Below are 12,582 nucleotides of genomic sequence, written 5' to 3' on the forward strand. Positions count from 1 at the left end.
GAGACTTCAGATACAGTATTAGGGACCACTAAGGTCTACATAAAAGAGACTTCAGGGCCTACCTAGCACGGTGAGGTCGGCGTTTGCTCTGGTGGCTCCGATCATCACCGTGTACGCCCCCTCATCTCGGAGCTCGCAGGTCTTGATGACCAGGGTCCGCCTCTTCCCGTCGCTGACCATCTGGTACTTGTCTCCCGCCTGCAGCTCCTCGTCACCTCTCATCCACTTCACATCGTAGGTTTCCTTGGAGACGGAGCAGGTGAACTCCGCCTTCTCGCCCTCCACCGCCTCCTGGCTCTGGGGCCGCGAGATGAACTCTGCAGCCAGCTCTGGACCACCACAAATAAATTAAATTAATAATAGTGTATACTTTATAAATCCCGCAAGGCGTTGTTATTACACACGTTATCTTTGTGTCGTGTCCGGCCCTAACTCAGGTGTGTTGTGTCAGACCCTGACTCGGGTATGTCGTATCAGACCCTGACTCAGGTGTGTTGTGTCAGACCCTGACTCGGGTGTGTCGTATCAGACCCTAACTCAGGTGTGTTGTGTTAGACCCTGATTCAGGTGTGTCGTGTCAGACCCTAACTTGGGTATGTCGTATCAGACCCTGACTCAGGTGTGTCGTGTCAGACCCTAACTCGGGTATGTCGTATCAGACCCTAATTCAGGTGTGTTGTGTCAGACCCTAACTCTGGTATGTCGTATCAGACCCTAACTCAGGTGTGTTGTGTCAGACCCTGACTCGGGTATGTCGTATCAGACCCTAACTCAGGTGTGTCGTGTCAGACCTAACTGGGTACGTTTCTTATCAGACCTGATTCAGGTATGTCGTATCAGACCTAACTCAGGTGTTGTGTTTCAGACCCTAACTCGGGTTGCGATCAACCTGATTAGTAGTCTATCAGACCCTGACTCAGGTGTGCGTTCGACCCTGATCGGTATGTCGTATCAGCACCCTAATCAGGTGTGTCGGGTCCGACCCGATTCAGGTGTGTCGTATCAGACCCTGATTCAGGTGTGGCGTGTGTCAGACCCTAACTGGGATAGTGTATAAGACCCTGACTAAGGGTGTTGGTCAGACCCTAACTCGGGTATGTCGTATCAGACCCTGACTCAGGTGTGTTCCTCTCACCGTTGATCTTGAGGGTCCCGGAGGTCTTGATGCTGGGACTCAGCCTGCAGGTGTACTCTCCGGCGTCGGCCATCTTCAGGTCCTGGATGAGGAGGATCCTCTTCTTCCCGTCCACGATGTGCTCGTAGCGGCCGCCCTCGGGCAGCTCCTCGTCGCCGCGGTACCAGGTCACGTCGGCGCCGGGTTTGGAGACCTCGCAGATAAGCTTCACGCTGTCCGTCTCCGTCCCCTCCACGTTGGACAGGTTCTTGCTGAACCTTGCCTCCTCCTCTGCAACACACGGAGCCAGGAAGCATTATTTTTAATTTATTTTTTTAATTTTATTTTTTTAATGTATTTATTCATTTATTTATTTTTATTTATTTCTTTTAACTATTTTTTTTTAAATTTATTTATTATTTTTTTATACTTTTTTACTTTATTTAATTATTCATTTAATTTTTAGTATTTTGTTTTCCACTATTTTTATTTTTTTATTTTATTTGTTATTTTTTTATTTATTCATTTTATTTTTTGTATTTATTTATTTTTTTCACTATTATTCATTTTGTTTTGTTTATTATTTCTTTCTTTGTAATTTTTTTGGTATTTCTTTTTATTTTACTATTTATTTATTTAATTTTTAATTTTATTTTAATTTATTTTTTATTTATTTTTTTGTGTTTTTATTTTTAGCACTCACGTGTTTTATCATGTTGCACTTTGAGATTTGCATAAATATAAAGTGCATTACAACTTAAATTTATTAATGATTTATTTATAATTTAAAATGTACATAAATCATAATAACATGTAATGTATTTTATATTTATAATCAATATTATATTACAATTAAGAAACGTCACATCTCAACTCAAATTTTCTCAAAGTCTAATATTAAGGAAGAGTTTCTGTCAGTGGCACCAAACTGTGCAATAAACTACGTAATAAATTAAGAAATTATAAGATAATAAAAAATAAATTTTCCAGAGATCCAGAGAGACAATTCAATCATTGACCCGGCGTCATGTTGAATACACTGAACAATGTGTAGTATGTGTATGAATATATTGTATGGGTAAATATATGAATGGGAATAGACCTTATTAATATATATTTTCATATATTTTAAAAACATTTACAGAACACGTACCTGGCTTCCTGTTATTGACATTAGAGCATGTATGTGTAAATGTGCTGAGTTCCAGCGCCGCAAATAATCACCATTAAAATACAGGAAATACATAAAAGACATGAACTACACTGCGGTGTCTCCTTACCGACGACGGTGAGCATGCCGGAGGACTTGGCCGTCTTGGCGTCACACTCGTACTCGGCCTCGTCGTCAAACACTGACTTGTGGACGATGAGGACGTGTTGGCGTCCCTGGGCGATGATCTCGTACTTCTTCCCCTTTCTGATTTCACTTCCGTCCTTAAACCAGCGGACCTGCGAGACGCCAGGACAGAGGACAGAGGACAGGGTCAGGAGACGTCATTGTACATGGACAGAGGACAGAGGACAGGGGACAGGGTTAGGAGACGTCATTATAAATGGACAGAGGAGATTTCGGACAGGGTCAGGAGACGTCATTATAAATGGACAGAGGACAGAGGACAGGGTTAGGAGACGTCATTATTAATGGACAGAGGAGATTTCGGGCAGGGTCAGGAGACGTCATTATAAATGGACAGAGGACAGAGGACAGGGTTAGGAGACGCCATTATGAATGGACAGTTAGGAGACGTCATTATTAATGGACGGAGGAGATTTCGGACAGGGTTAGGAGACGTCCTTATAAATGGACAGAGGACAGTTTGGACAGGATTAGCAAGTGAATCTTCATTATTAATTTAAAGTTTGTCTGCAGTAAACGGATGCTCACCTTGACGTCCTCTCTGGAAACTTGACATTCAAACCTGGCGGACTCCTTCTCTTTGACCTCGACATCATGGAGCGGCTCGGAGAACTCGACATGAGGAGCTGTAAAAATAATAAAAATGTTAAGTGTCTTAATCCTCCAGAGACTAACCTTTAAAACCTTTTTAAGACTTTTTTGTTTCCCAGAAACAGCTACGACGTAGCTAGCGCTAAACCAACCAGACTCCATGTAAAAAACATCACATTTAGTGTGTCTACAGCCAATATATTTTCCCAAGTAAATTGGTAAACTATGTGTTTATTTCAACCAACACTAGAGTTGCGGTGGTTGTAAAAGTGTAGAGAAGACCAAAAAAAGCTTTTCTTCATTGTATTTGGTTTCTGTCGACTTTAAATGAAGTGTTTAATATGATGCTAAAATGACCGTTTATTTACATGGAGTCTGGTAGACTTAGCAAACCCTTCAGAGACATTTACTTGGTTTGCTGACAACTTTAAATGAAGTGTCCAACCTACACAACGCTAAAATGACAGAATTAAGACAATATGACTTCCTGGGCTGTACACACGTTCAACGTTGAGGAAGCAGGAGGTCTTGAAGTCCTTGGCGTCGCAAGCGTAGGTCTTGGCGTCGTCCAGGGTGCAGTCGTGGATGACCAGCGCCCTCTTGCGGCCATCGATGATCATCTCGTACTTCTTGGTCTTCCGGATGTCCTGCCCGTCCCGGAACCAGCGCACCTCCGCGTTCTCTCTGGAGACCTCGCACTCCAGCGTGGCGGTCGCCTCCTCCTCCACCGTCTGGTCCTCCAGAGGCTTGGTGAACTCCACCGGCGGCTCTGAACACACACACACACACACACACACACACACACACACACACACACACACACACACGCAGAACGTTGTTGAGGATTGACACTGCTCTGGCGTTTCCTCGACAAAACTTTCGTGATGGGTTACTTCCCTTATGATGTCATTAGCCTTCAATCCAGTTTTAGGGACCACTAAGTCTGTATAAAGAGACTTCAGATACAGTATTAGGGACCCTAAGGTCTATATAAAGAGACTTCAGATACAGTATTAGGGACCCCTAGGCTATAAAAAGAGACTTCAGATACAGTATTAGGGACCACTAAGGTCTATATAAAGAGACTTCAGATACAGTATGGGGACCACTAAGGTCTATATAAGAGACTTCAGATCCGTATTAGGGACCACTAAGGTCTCTATAAAGAGACTTCAATCAGTATTAGGACCACTAAGGTCTATATAAAGAGACTCCAGATCCAGTATTAGGGACCACTAAGGTCTTACCTTTGACGATGAGGTTGGCCTCGGTCTGGAAATCTTTGGCGACCAGTTTAAGTTGTCCCGCCTCGTCCAGCTTGACGTCCCTCAGAGTCAGGCTGTGGACTTTACCCTCCGACTTCAACACCACCTGTTTAACAACAACACCGTCAACAACAACAACACCCCCACCAACAACAACACCAACACCACCACCAACAACACCAACACCACCACCAACAACACCAACACCACCACCAACAACAACAAAAACACCAACAACAACAACACAGTCACCGTCACCAACAACACCAACAACACCAACAACACCAACAACACCAACAACAACAAAAACAACACCAACAAAAACAACACCAACAACAACAACACCAACAACAACAACACCAACAACAACAACACAGGCACCGTCAACAACAACACCAACAACACCAACAACAACAGTCTGTCTTCTACGTATGTGTGACTTTTTGAGGTGTTTTCGTGACTTTTTTTGGAGATTTATGTGAGTTTTTGGATTTTGTTGATGATTTTTTGAATGTTTGTGTGTCTTTTTTTGGAGGTTTTGGGGACTTTTTTTTGGATGTTTTTGATGCATTTTGTGCTTTTGCATGCTTCCTTGTGGAGAATCTGAGTTGTGATGTCAAGTGTTAGTCCACTAAATGTCTCCCTGTCTCCCTGTCTGTCTGTCTCCCTGTCTCCCTGTCTTCCTGTCTGTCTCTCTGTCTCTAACACCGCCTGCAGGTCTACGAGACTCAGAGAGAACGTAGAGTTTTGGGTTCTGGGGTCTGCAGCCCCACCAGGGGTCTTGGGTCAGCTGGGCCCTGACAGCCCCCCCAGGGGGTCCTGGGTCAGCTGGGCCCTGACAGCTGAGACGAGAGCAGGCAGCTGCTCTCCGTCCCCCGATTTAACCGACCTCTGACCCCCCAGGGCTGATTTTTGTATGTACATATATATGTATGTGTGTATGTGTGTGTGCATGTACATGTATCGCTAACCTAACCCAGAAGCCATAAGCTCTAGTTTCTGTCCACCAGAGACCAGTCCACCAGAGACCAGCTCACGCTTGCACAACCCCAAGAGAGATCGGGTTTCCTTGGAATCCTGCAGACCTCCGTGGTCACATCCCATAATCAAACCAACCCTGCGTAACGACCGGATGTGAGTCAGCGGCACCGAGCTCTCTCTTTCCTTATGAAAAGCACAGAAACCTTCAAGGCACGTGTTGTGGTTCAGGATCTGTGGACAGGCTCCTGTTGCCACCTGCTCCGGGTCCCGGCCTCCTGCAGCGTTATAAATAACCCCCGAGAATCGCTTGCCAGGCAGAAAGGCCTCCGTGCCTGTTCCCTGGACTGCAGGATCGAATGCCCCGCTGCAGGCCCTTATATGAAGAGAACTGGGGGGCTGAGGATCCCAGACTAGACCCTAAAGAAGCTGGATCTCAAGGAAAACCCACGACTCAACCCAAACTGCTGCAAGGTTCCAGAAACACTTCAAATAGGGAAAAGTGAACGCATATCACTTTGTTTGCAAGTTTCTTACAGAAATTGAAGGGAGATAATCGCATCACATCAGACTCTAAATGGCCACAAATACTACACTTTATTGAAGTATTTGTATATTTATGTAGCTTAATATTTCTATATCATGATATACCTGGCCCTAACAAAATAAAATACCTAAAAAATTCAACTTAAACTACATTTAATCTAGAAAAAACACTCTGAAAAGTGATTTTAGAATTAAAAGGTAATTCCTTTTCTTTCTTTCTCTCCTCATTCGATCGCTCCTTTCTTCTGTCCCTCGTTCATTTCACAGACTATATGTTTCCTCTCTTTATGTTTTGCTGAATAATTGGAAAAGGGAAGACAAGGAAGGAAGGAAGGAAGGACGGACGGACGGAAGGAAGGAAGGAAGGAAGAGAAATGGAAGAAAGAGAAAGGAAAGGAACAACAACAAGCAACATGCCGCGTCTCTTAAATGTGTAGTTGTTGTTGAAAAAACAACAACACTGTGAGACCAGAACCAGCCGAGGCCTGCACCCCGGACCCCCAGACCCTCAGACCCCCCGACCCTCAGACCCCCAGACCCACAGACCCCCAGACCCCCGGCCCCTCAGACCCCTGCACAGCTATTAGTATCTGTATGTCAGCAGGTGGTGTTCCCAGGATGGGGGTGCGCTGTGTGTTTTGGGACTTACTCTGTCGCTGGGTTCCAGCTTGGCCCCCCCCAGGAACCACTCCACCGCGATGCCTTCATAGGACAGCTCACACTCGAAGGTGGCGGTCTCGCCGGCGGTCACCGTGGCGTCCTGCAGAGGCCTGGCCAGGCCGATCACCCGGGCTTTGGATTGGGGAGAAGACATGGTTAGTCCCCCCCCCTCAGAACACAAACTAAAAACCTGAACAAAATCCAAAGAACTCCTTGCGGAGAAGTAATCCTCAGTGGCTTCTGGTCATGGTGCTGGAGCTGAAGACCGGCGGCTCGACGCTCTCGGGACAACTGAACACAGCCACCCTGGGACCTGGCCCTGGGGGGGCCAGCTCATTAGCATACGACCTGCCGCACATTCCCTAAAGCTGGCAGGCACCAGTGAGGGACGGGGTAGCGTCCAGCTGCCGGCCAATCACGGCCGACCTGCTCTAGATAAGGCATGCGTCTTCTAAAATAACCGAGGGCTCTGATTGGCTGAGAGCCAGCCTCTGCCAAACCAACGGGGGAAGCCAATCTGCTCCTGTCAATCACTTCTCCTGGAAAAGGAGATTGTGGAAGCTCCTCGCAGGAGGTTACCCAACGTCTGCAGCAGAAAAAAAAAAAACAACGTCATGGTTTGGCACCGTGGTAACGCCGTGGTAACGCCATGGTAACGCTGTCATCCAGCCCAGATCCAGGATGTCAGTCTGAATTAACAGGTATTTACAGGCAGCTTCTTCACATGCCGGAATTAAAGCCTCTTAACAGCCACCGAGCTGTCACTCACATATCACATCTCCATTTTAGATTTCACTGCAATACATCCTGCTGCTACTGAACATGGGGGGGGGGGAGTATACTTATGCCCCTGTATTTTAACATAGGGGGTGTATACTTATACCCCCTGATTTAACATAGGGGGTGTATACTTACCCTGTATTTTACATAGGGGGGTGTATTTATGCCCTGTATTTTAACATAGGGGGTGTATACTTATACCCCCTGTATTTTAACATAGGGGGGTGTATACTTATGCCCCTGTATTTTAACATAGGGGGGTGTATACTAAGCCCCCTGTATTTTAACATAGGGGGGTGTATACTTATACCCCTGTATTTTAGTGTGTGTGTGTCTGTGTGTGTGTGTCACCTTTGACCCTGAGCTGGGCGGAGGACTTGGCGTTGGCGGCGGAGAAGTCGACGCTCCCGGCCATGTCCATGGTGCAGTTGAAGAGGATCAGGATGTGTCGGCTCCCCTCGTCCTTGATCTCCACGTCCTGGACCGTCACGTTAGATTAATTATAATAATAATAAATAATAAATATTAATAATAGTAATACAATAATTCTTCACTTTGAGATCAGAGCTAATTATACACCGCTACGTTTTAGTTTACAGAACAATGTCTATTGCTACATTCCCCCTCTCATTCCCCCTCTCATTCCCCCTGCTCTGGCATCCCCCTCTCATTCCCCATGCTCTGGCATTCCCCCTTATTCCCATGCTCTGGCAGTTCGCCTCTCATTCCCCCAGTATTTGATTCTGATTCTGATTTCATTCCCACAACTCTGGCATTCCCATGCTCTAGCTTCCCCCTCTAATTCCCCACTCTCTGGCATTCCCCTCTCATCCCCCTGCTCCGCCCTTCCCCTCTCATTCCTCCTGCTTAGCATTCCCCCTCTTATTCCCCCTGCTCTAGCATTTCCCCTCTCATTCCCCCTGCTCTGCCATTCCCCCTCTAATTTCCCCCTTTCATTCCCCCTGCTCTAGCGTTCTCCCTCTCATCCCCCGCTCTGGGTATCCTCCTCTCATTCCCCCTGCTCTGGCGTCCCCCCTCTCATTCCCCCCTCTCATTTGATCTTACAGCAGACGGGTGGATCATCTCCCCCTTCAGTTTCCAGGTGGCGTGCAGGTCCTCCTCTGAGATCTCCGTCTCAAACTTGGCGGTCTCCGTCTCCGTGACCTCCACGCTGTACAGCGGGCGCACCACCTTTATGTCGCGCTCTGGGGGGGGGTAAAGACAAGTTAGAGGGACGCTAGCGGCTGACGGACGTCGCCCGGGGAAACCAGCAGTGAAACAGTTTGACGTGGTCGGACAGAGGGACAGAGACCACCAGGGGACAGACAGCGAAGACATGATGCAACAGATTGGACAGGAAGCGGACGCTCTCATTCAGAGCGTCTTACAGTTCGCTACAACAGCTGAAAGACGAGGAGTCAATCTCGGCAATAACCCAACCCAGTATATATGTACATATATGTACACATATATATACACATATATATATACATATACATACATATATGTGTAAGTGTGGTATGTGTGTAAATGTGTGTATATATGTGTTTATATGTGTATATATGTATATATATGTGTGTATATGTGTGTATATGTGTGTATATGTGTATATATGTGTGTATATGTGTATATATGTGTGTATATGTGTGTATATGTGTATATATGTGTGTATATGTGTGTACATGTGCTGTAATAACAGGGTTGGATTATGACAAGACGTCACCAACGTTACAAGACTTTTCGAGTACACAGAGGACATAAAGATGGGAGATGGAGGATGATTGGATGTCCCGGAGAAAGTGGGCGGGGCCTGACTCTGCCCTCCTGAGCGGGTTGGGGGGGCGGGCCGCAGGTATTACCTTCGATGTTCAGGTCTGCTGTGGTTTTGTCGGTGCCACAGTCGCAGGTGTACGCCCCCATGTCGCTCCTCGCCGCCTTCCTGAGGAGAAGCGAGCGCCTCCGGCCGTCCGATTGGAGGAGGACGTTCTTGGAGGCAAAGACCTCGTTGCCGTCCTTCAACCAGCGGACGGCGCCGGACGCCCGGCTCAGCTCGCACGCCAGGACCACCTCGTCCTTCTCCACCGCCGTGTAGTTCTGCAGCTTCCCTGTGAAGTACAGGTCGCCCTCTGCAAGAAGACATGGAACAAGACCACCAGGGGCCGGTTACAGCAGGATAACATTGGGGGGGGGTAGTACCCAGGTCCTCTGCAGGAGGGCATGGAACAAGACCACCAGGGGCCGGTTACAGCAGGATAACATGGGGGGGGTAGTACCCAGGTCCTCTGCAGGAGGGCATGGAACAAGACCACCAGGGGTCGGTTACAGTAGGAAAACATGGGGGCTGGTGGGGAGAAGAACCCGGGTAAAGGTACCAATACCACCCCGTATACATGGTCTCATGGTCTCAGCCGGACCTGGGCCCGTTATATTGTTGCTATAGTTACTTTACAATATACATCAGATCATATGAATTACATGTGTTTTGTGAGTAGGAATCTTAATGTGGAAAGTAACTAGTAACTAAAGCTGCCAGATGAATGTAGTGGAGTAACTAAAGGAACTAGTAACTAAAGGAATTAGTAACTAAAGGAATTAGTAACTAAAGGAATAAGTAACTAAAGTAGAAGATTTACCGCTGACATGTAGCGGAGTAGAAGTAGAAAATGAAAAGAAAAGACTCCAGTAAAGTACAAGTACCTCAACATGTGGTACTGAAGTACAGTACTTGAGTAAAAGTACTTAGTTACCCTCCATCGCCACGGCTACTAACCGAGCACGGTGAGCATGGCCTCGGCGGTCTTGCCCAGGGCCTCGACCCTGATCATGGCCGTGTCGTCGGTGGAGACCTCCTTCAGGGCCAGGGTGTGGCCACGCCCCTCCCCCGACATGTGCACCACCTTGCTGGGGTGCAGGCGCACGCCGTTGCGGTACCACGCCACCGGGACGTTCTCGTGAGACAGTTCCACACTGAACTCCGCGGTTTCACGTTCCTTCACGGTCACGTCTTTAATGGGCTTGATAAACTCAAGACGAATACCTGACAAAATACAAATTATATATATATACACACATAGGTAAGTACATGTAGACACATACCGACATACACACCAAATTATACACACACATATAGGGAATTACATCTAGACCCATACAGACATACACACCAAATACATCTAGACCCACACAGACATACACACCAAATACATCTAGACCTATACAGACATACACACCAAATACATCTAGACCCATACAGACATACACACCAAATACATCTAGACCCATACAGACATACACACCAAATACATCTAGACCCACACAAGGACATACACATGTTTTGGGAGGAAAAGATGGCGGACATGTCCGTCCCAACCAGAACGGCAGGACTCCGTTTACCTTTGATAATCAACTTCCCAGATGTGCGTTTATCTTCAGCCTCAAACATGTATTTGGCCTCGTCTTCGTATCGGGCCGATTTCACCACCAGAGTGTGTCTGTTTCCCTGGGCCAGGAGCTCGAACCTGTCGTCGTTTACGAGCTCCTGGGCTCCCTTCAGCCACCGGGAGCTTCTGGGCTCTCTAGAAACCTCCACCTCAAACCTCGCCTCGTCCTTTTCGTACACATGCACGTCGGCCAGGGGGGTAATGAACGAGACCGGGTGCTCTGTTGGTCCAGACACACACAGTTAACATCAAGGAGGCGTTCAGGGTTCAGGAAAATACAGCTTTGGCTCAGTGGTGTTTGGGGGAGTTGATGAAAGACGAAGAGAAGAATTATCCACAAGAAGTTCTACGCAAGACAAAATAATGTTCTTTATATTCTGGATATAACACTTTAAATGGGATGTGAATCTGTATTACACTGCAAAAAATAGAGTCTAAAAACAAGATAAAAACACTAAAACTGAGGGAAAAGGTACTTATCTTGTAATTAAATTATGTATTATTATTATTATTATTATTATATTCTTCATCATTAACTTATACTTAAATTATCTGTTCATGGAGCAAGATAATTTCACTTGACAAGCTTCCTTGATTTAAGATTGTAATTTATAAATTTAATTAATTGTAATTTATTTAAAAGAAAATTATAATGTACTTATAATTTAATGAATTGGTAATAATAAGAAAAGATAATTTAATTTGCTTGGACGATTTAAGTTTATAATCTTATTAATTTATAATTGAATTAATTATAATTAATCTATACAAATTTATAATTTATCATTCATAATTTAATTATAGTTTAATTAATTTATAATAATTAGATAATTTCACTTGACAAATTTTCTTGATTTAAGATTATAATTTATACATTTATTTAATGATAATTAATTCACAATAATTTATAATTTAGTGATAACTTAATTCCTAATAATAAGATAAGATCATTTCACTTGACCAGCTTGTTTAAGATTATATTTTAAAGTTGAACACTTAAAATAAGAAATTCACTCTTAAAACACTGAACACTTCTAAATCTAAGTTTTTATCTCGGTAAGAACCAAATAACTTGCAGTGATTTTATCACTCCACACCATTTTCTGGAGATTTTGGATATTGCAGCATCCGACAACGTGAGACGTGAACTTGCAGAGGAAGTGAAGACAGATGGAAGTGAGACAGAAAGACACCAAGAAGGAGCAGAAGTGAGGACGTGAACGCTCACCCTTCACTTTCAGGTTTGCGGAGCACCTGGCGTTGGCGGCGGCGAACGCCACCTCGCCGGTTAGAGGCACTCTGCAGTTGTATAAGACCAGAGTGTGTTTGGCGCCGTCCTCCACGATCTCAACGTCCTGCAGACCCCCCACAGACGTCAGCATTTCAGTAAAAACATCAGGACTCAAAACTAGACCAAGGCCATGCGTCCATTCACTTTCATTCATGAGAAATCCCCGTCAGAAGGAAAGTGAATGGACCCATGGGTAAGAGGTGGACTATTAAAGAGACATACGGCAGACGGACTGAGGACTTCTCCGTTCAATCTCCATTGGCCGTGGACGTCGTCCTCGCTTAGCTCGACTTCAAATCGAGCGGTCTCTCCGTCAAAGACCTCGACCCCGTACGTGGGCCGAACCACCTTGATGTGGCGCGCTGGTGTTCAACAGAGGGACAAAACTCTCACTCAAGACATTAAGACATTAGATATTCAAACCACAGGACATAAAGACACTTGGACAACAGACATATATACAGGAACCTCTAATGAAGGTCCTCAATAGAAACCTCCTCTAACCCTCCTGTTGTCCTCGGGTCAAATGGACCCCTTTAAAAAATGTCTATATCTGAAAT

At 45.6% G+C, this 12,582-nt stretch overlaps 1 protein-coding gene across 1 annotated transcript in view; it reads right to left on the minus strand.

Moving 5' to 3' along the window:
* LOC116702471 (titin-like) overlaps window positions 1-12,582 on the minus strand; it is a 210,852-nt gene that overhangs the window by 8,560 nt on the left and 189,710 nt on the right. Inside the window, 14 exon segments of the mRNA XM_032536680.1 lie at window positions 63-329; window positions 1,136-1,405; window positions 2,395-2,563; window positions 3,000-3,097; window positions 3,565-3,831; window positions 4,310-4,433; window positions 6,501-6,643; window positions 7,643-7,769; window positions 8,357-8,496; window positions 9,151-9,417; window positions 10,062-10,328; window positions 10,685-10,951; window positions 11,960-12,086; window positions 12,245-12,384. Coding sequence (XP_032392571.1) covers window positions 63-329; window positions 1,136-1,405; window positions 2,395-2,563; window positions 3,000-3,097; window positions 3,565-3,831; window positions 4,310-4,433; window positions 6,501-6,643; window positions 7,643-7,769; window positions 8,357-8,496; window positions 9,151-9,417; window positions 10,062-10,328; window positions 10,685-10,951; window positions 11,960-12,086; window positions 12,245-12,384 — 2,673 coding nt within the window.

This window comes from Etheostoma spectabile, chromosome 2 (genome assembly GCF_008692095.1).
Source record: "Etheostoma spectabile isolate EspeVRDwgs_2016 chromosome 2, UIUC_Espe_1.0, whole genome shotgun sequence".
In the NCBI taxonomy this organism is placed as follows: Eukaryota; Metazoa; Chordata; class Actinopteri; order Perciformes; family Percidae; genus Etheostoma; species Etheostoma spectabile.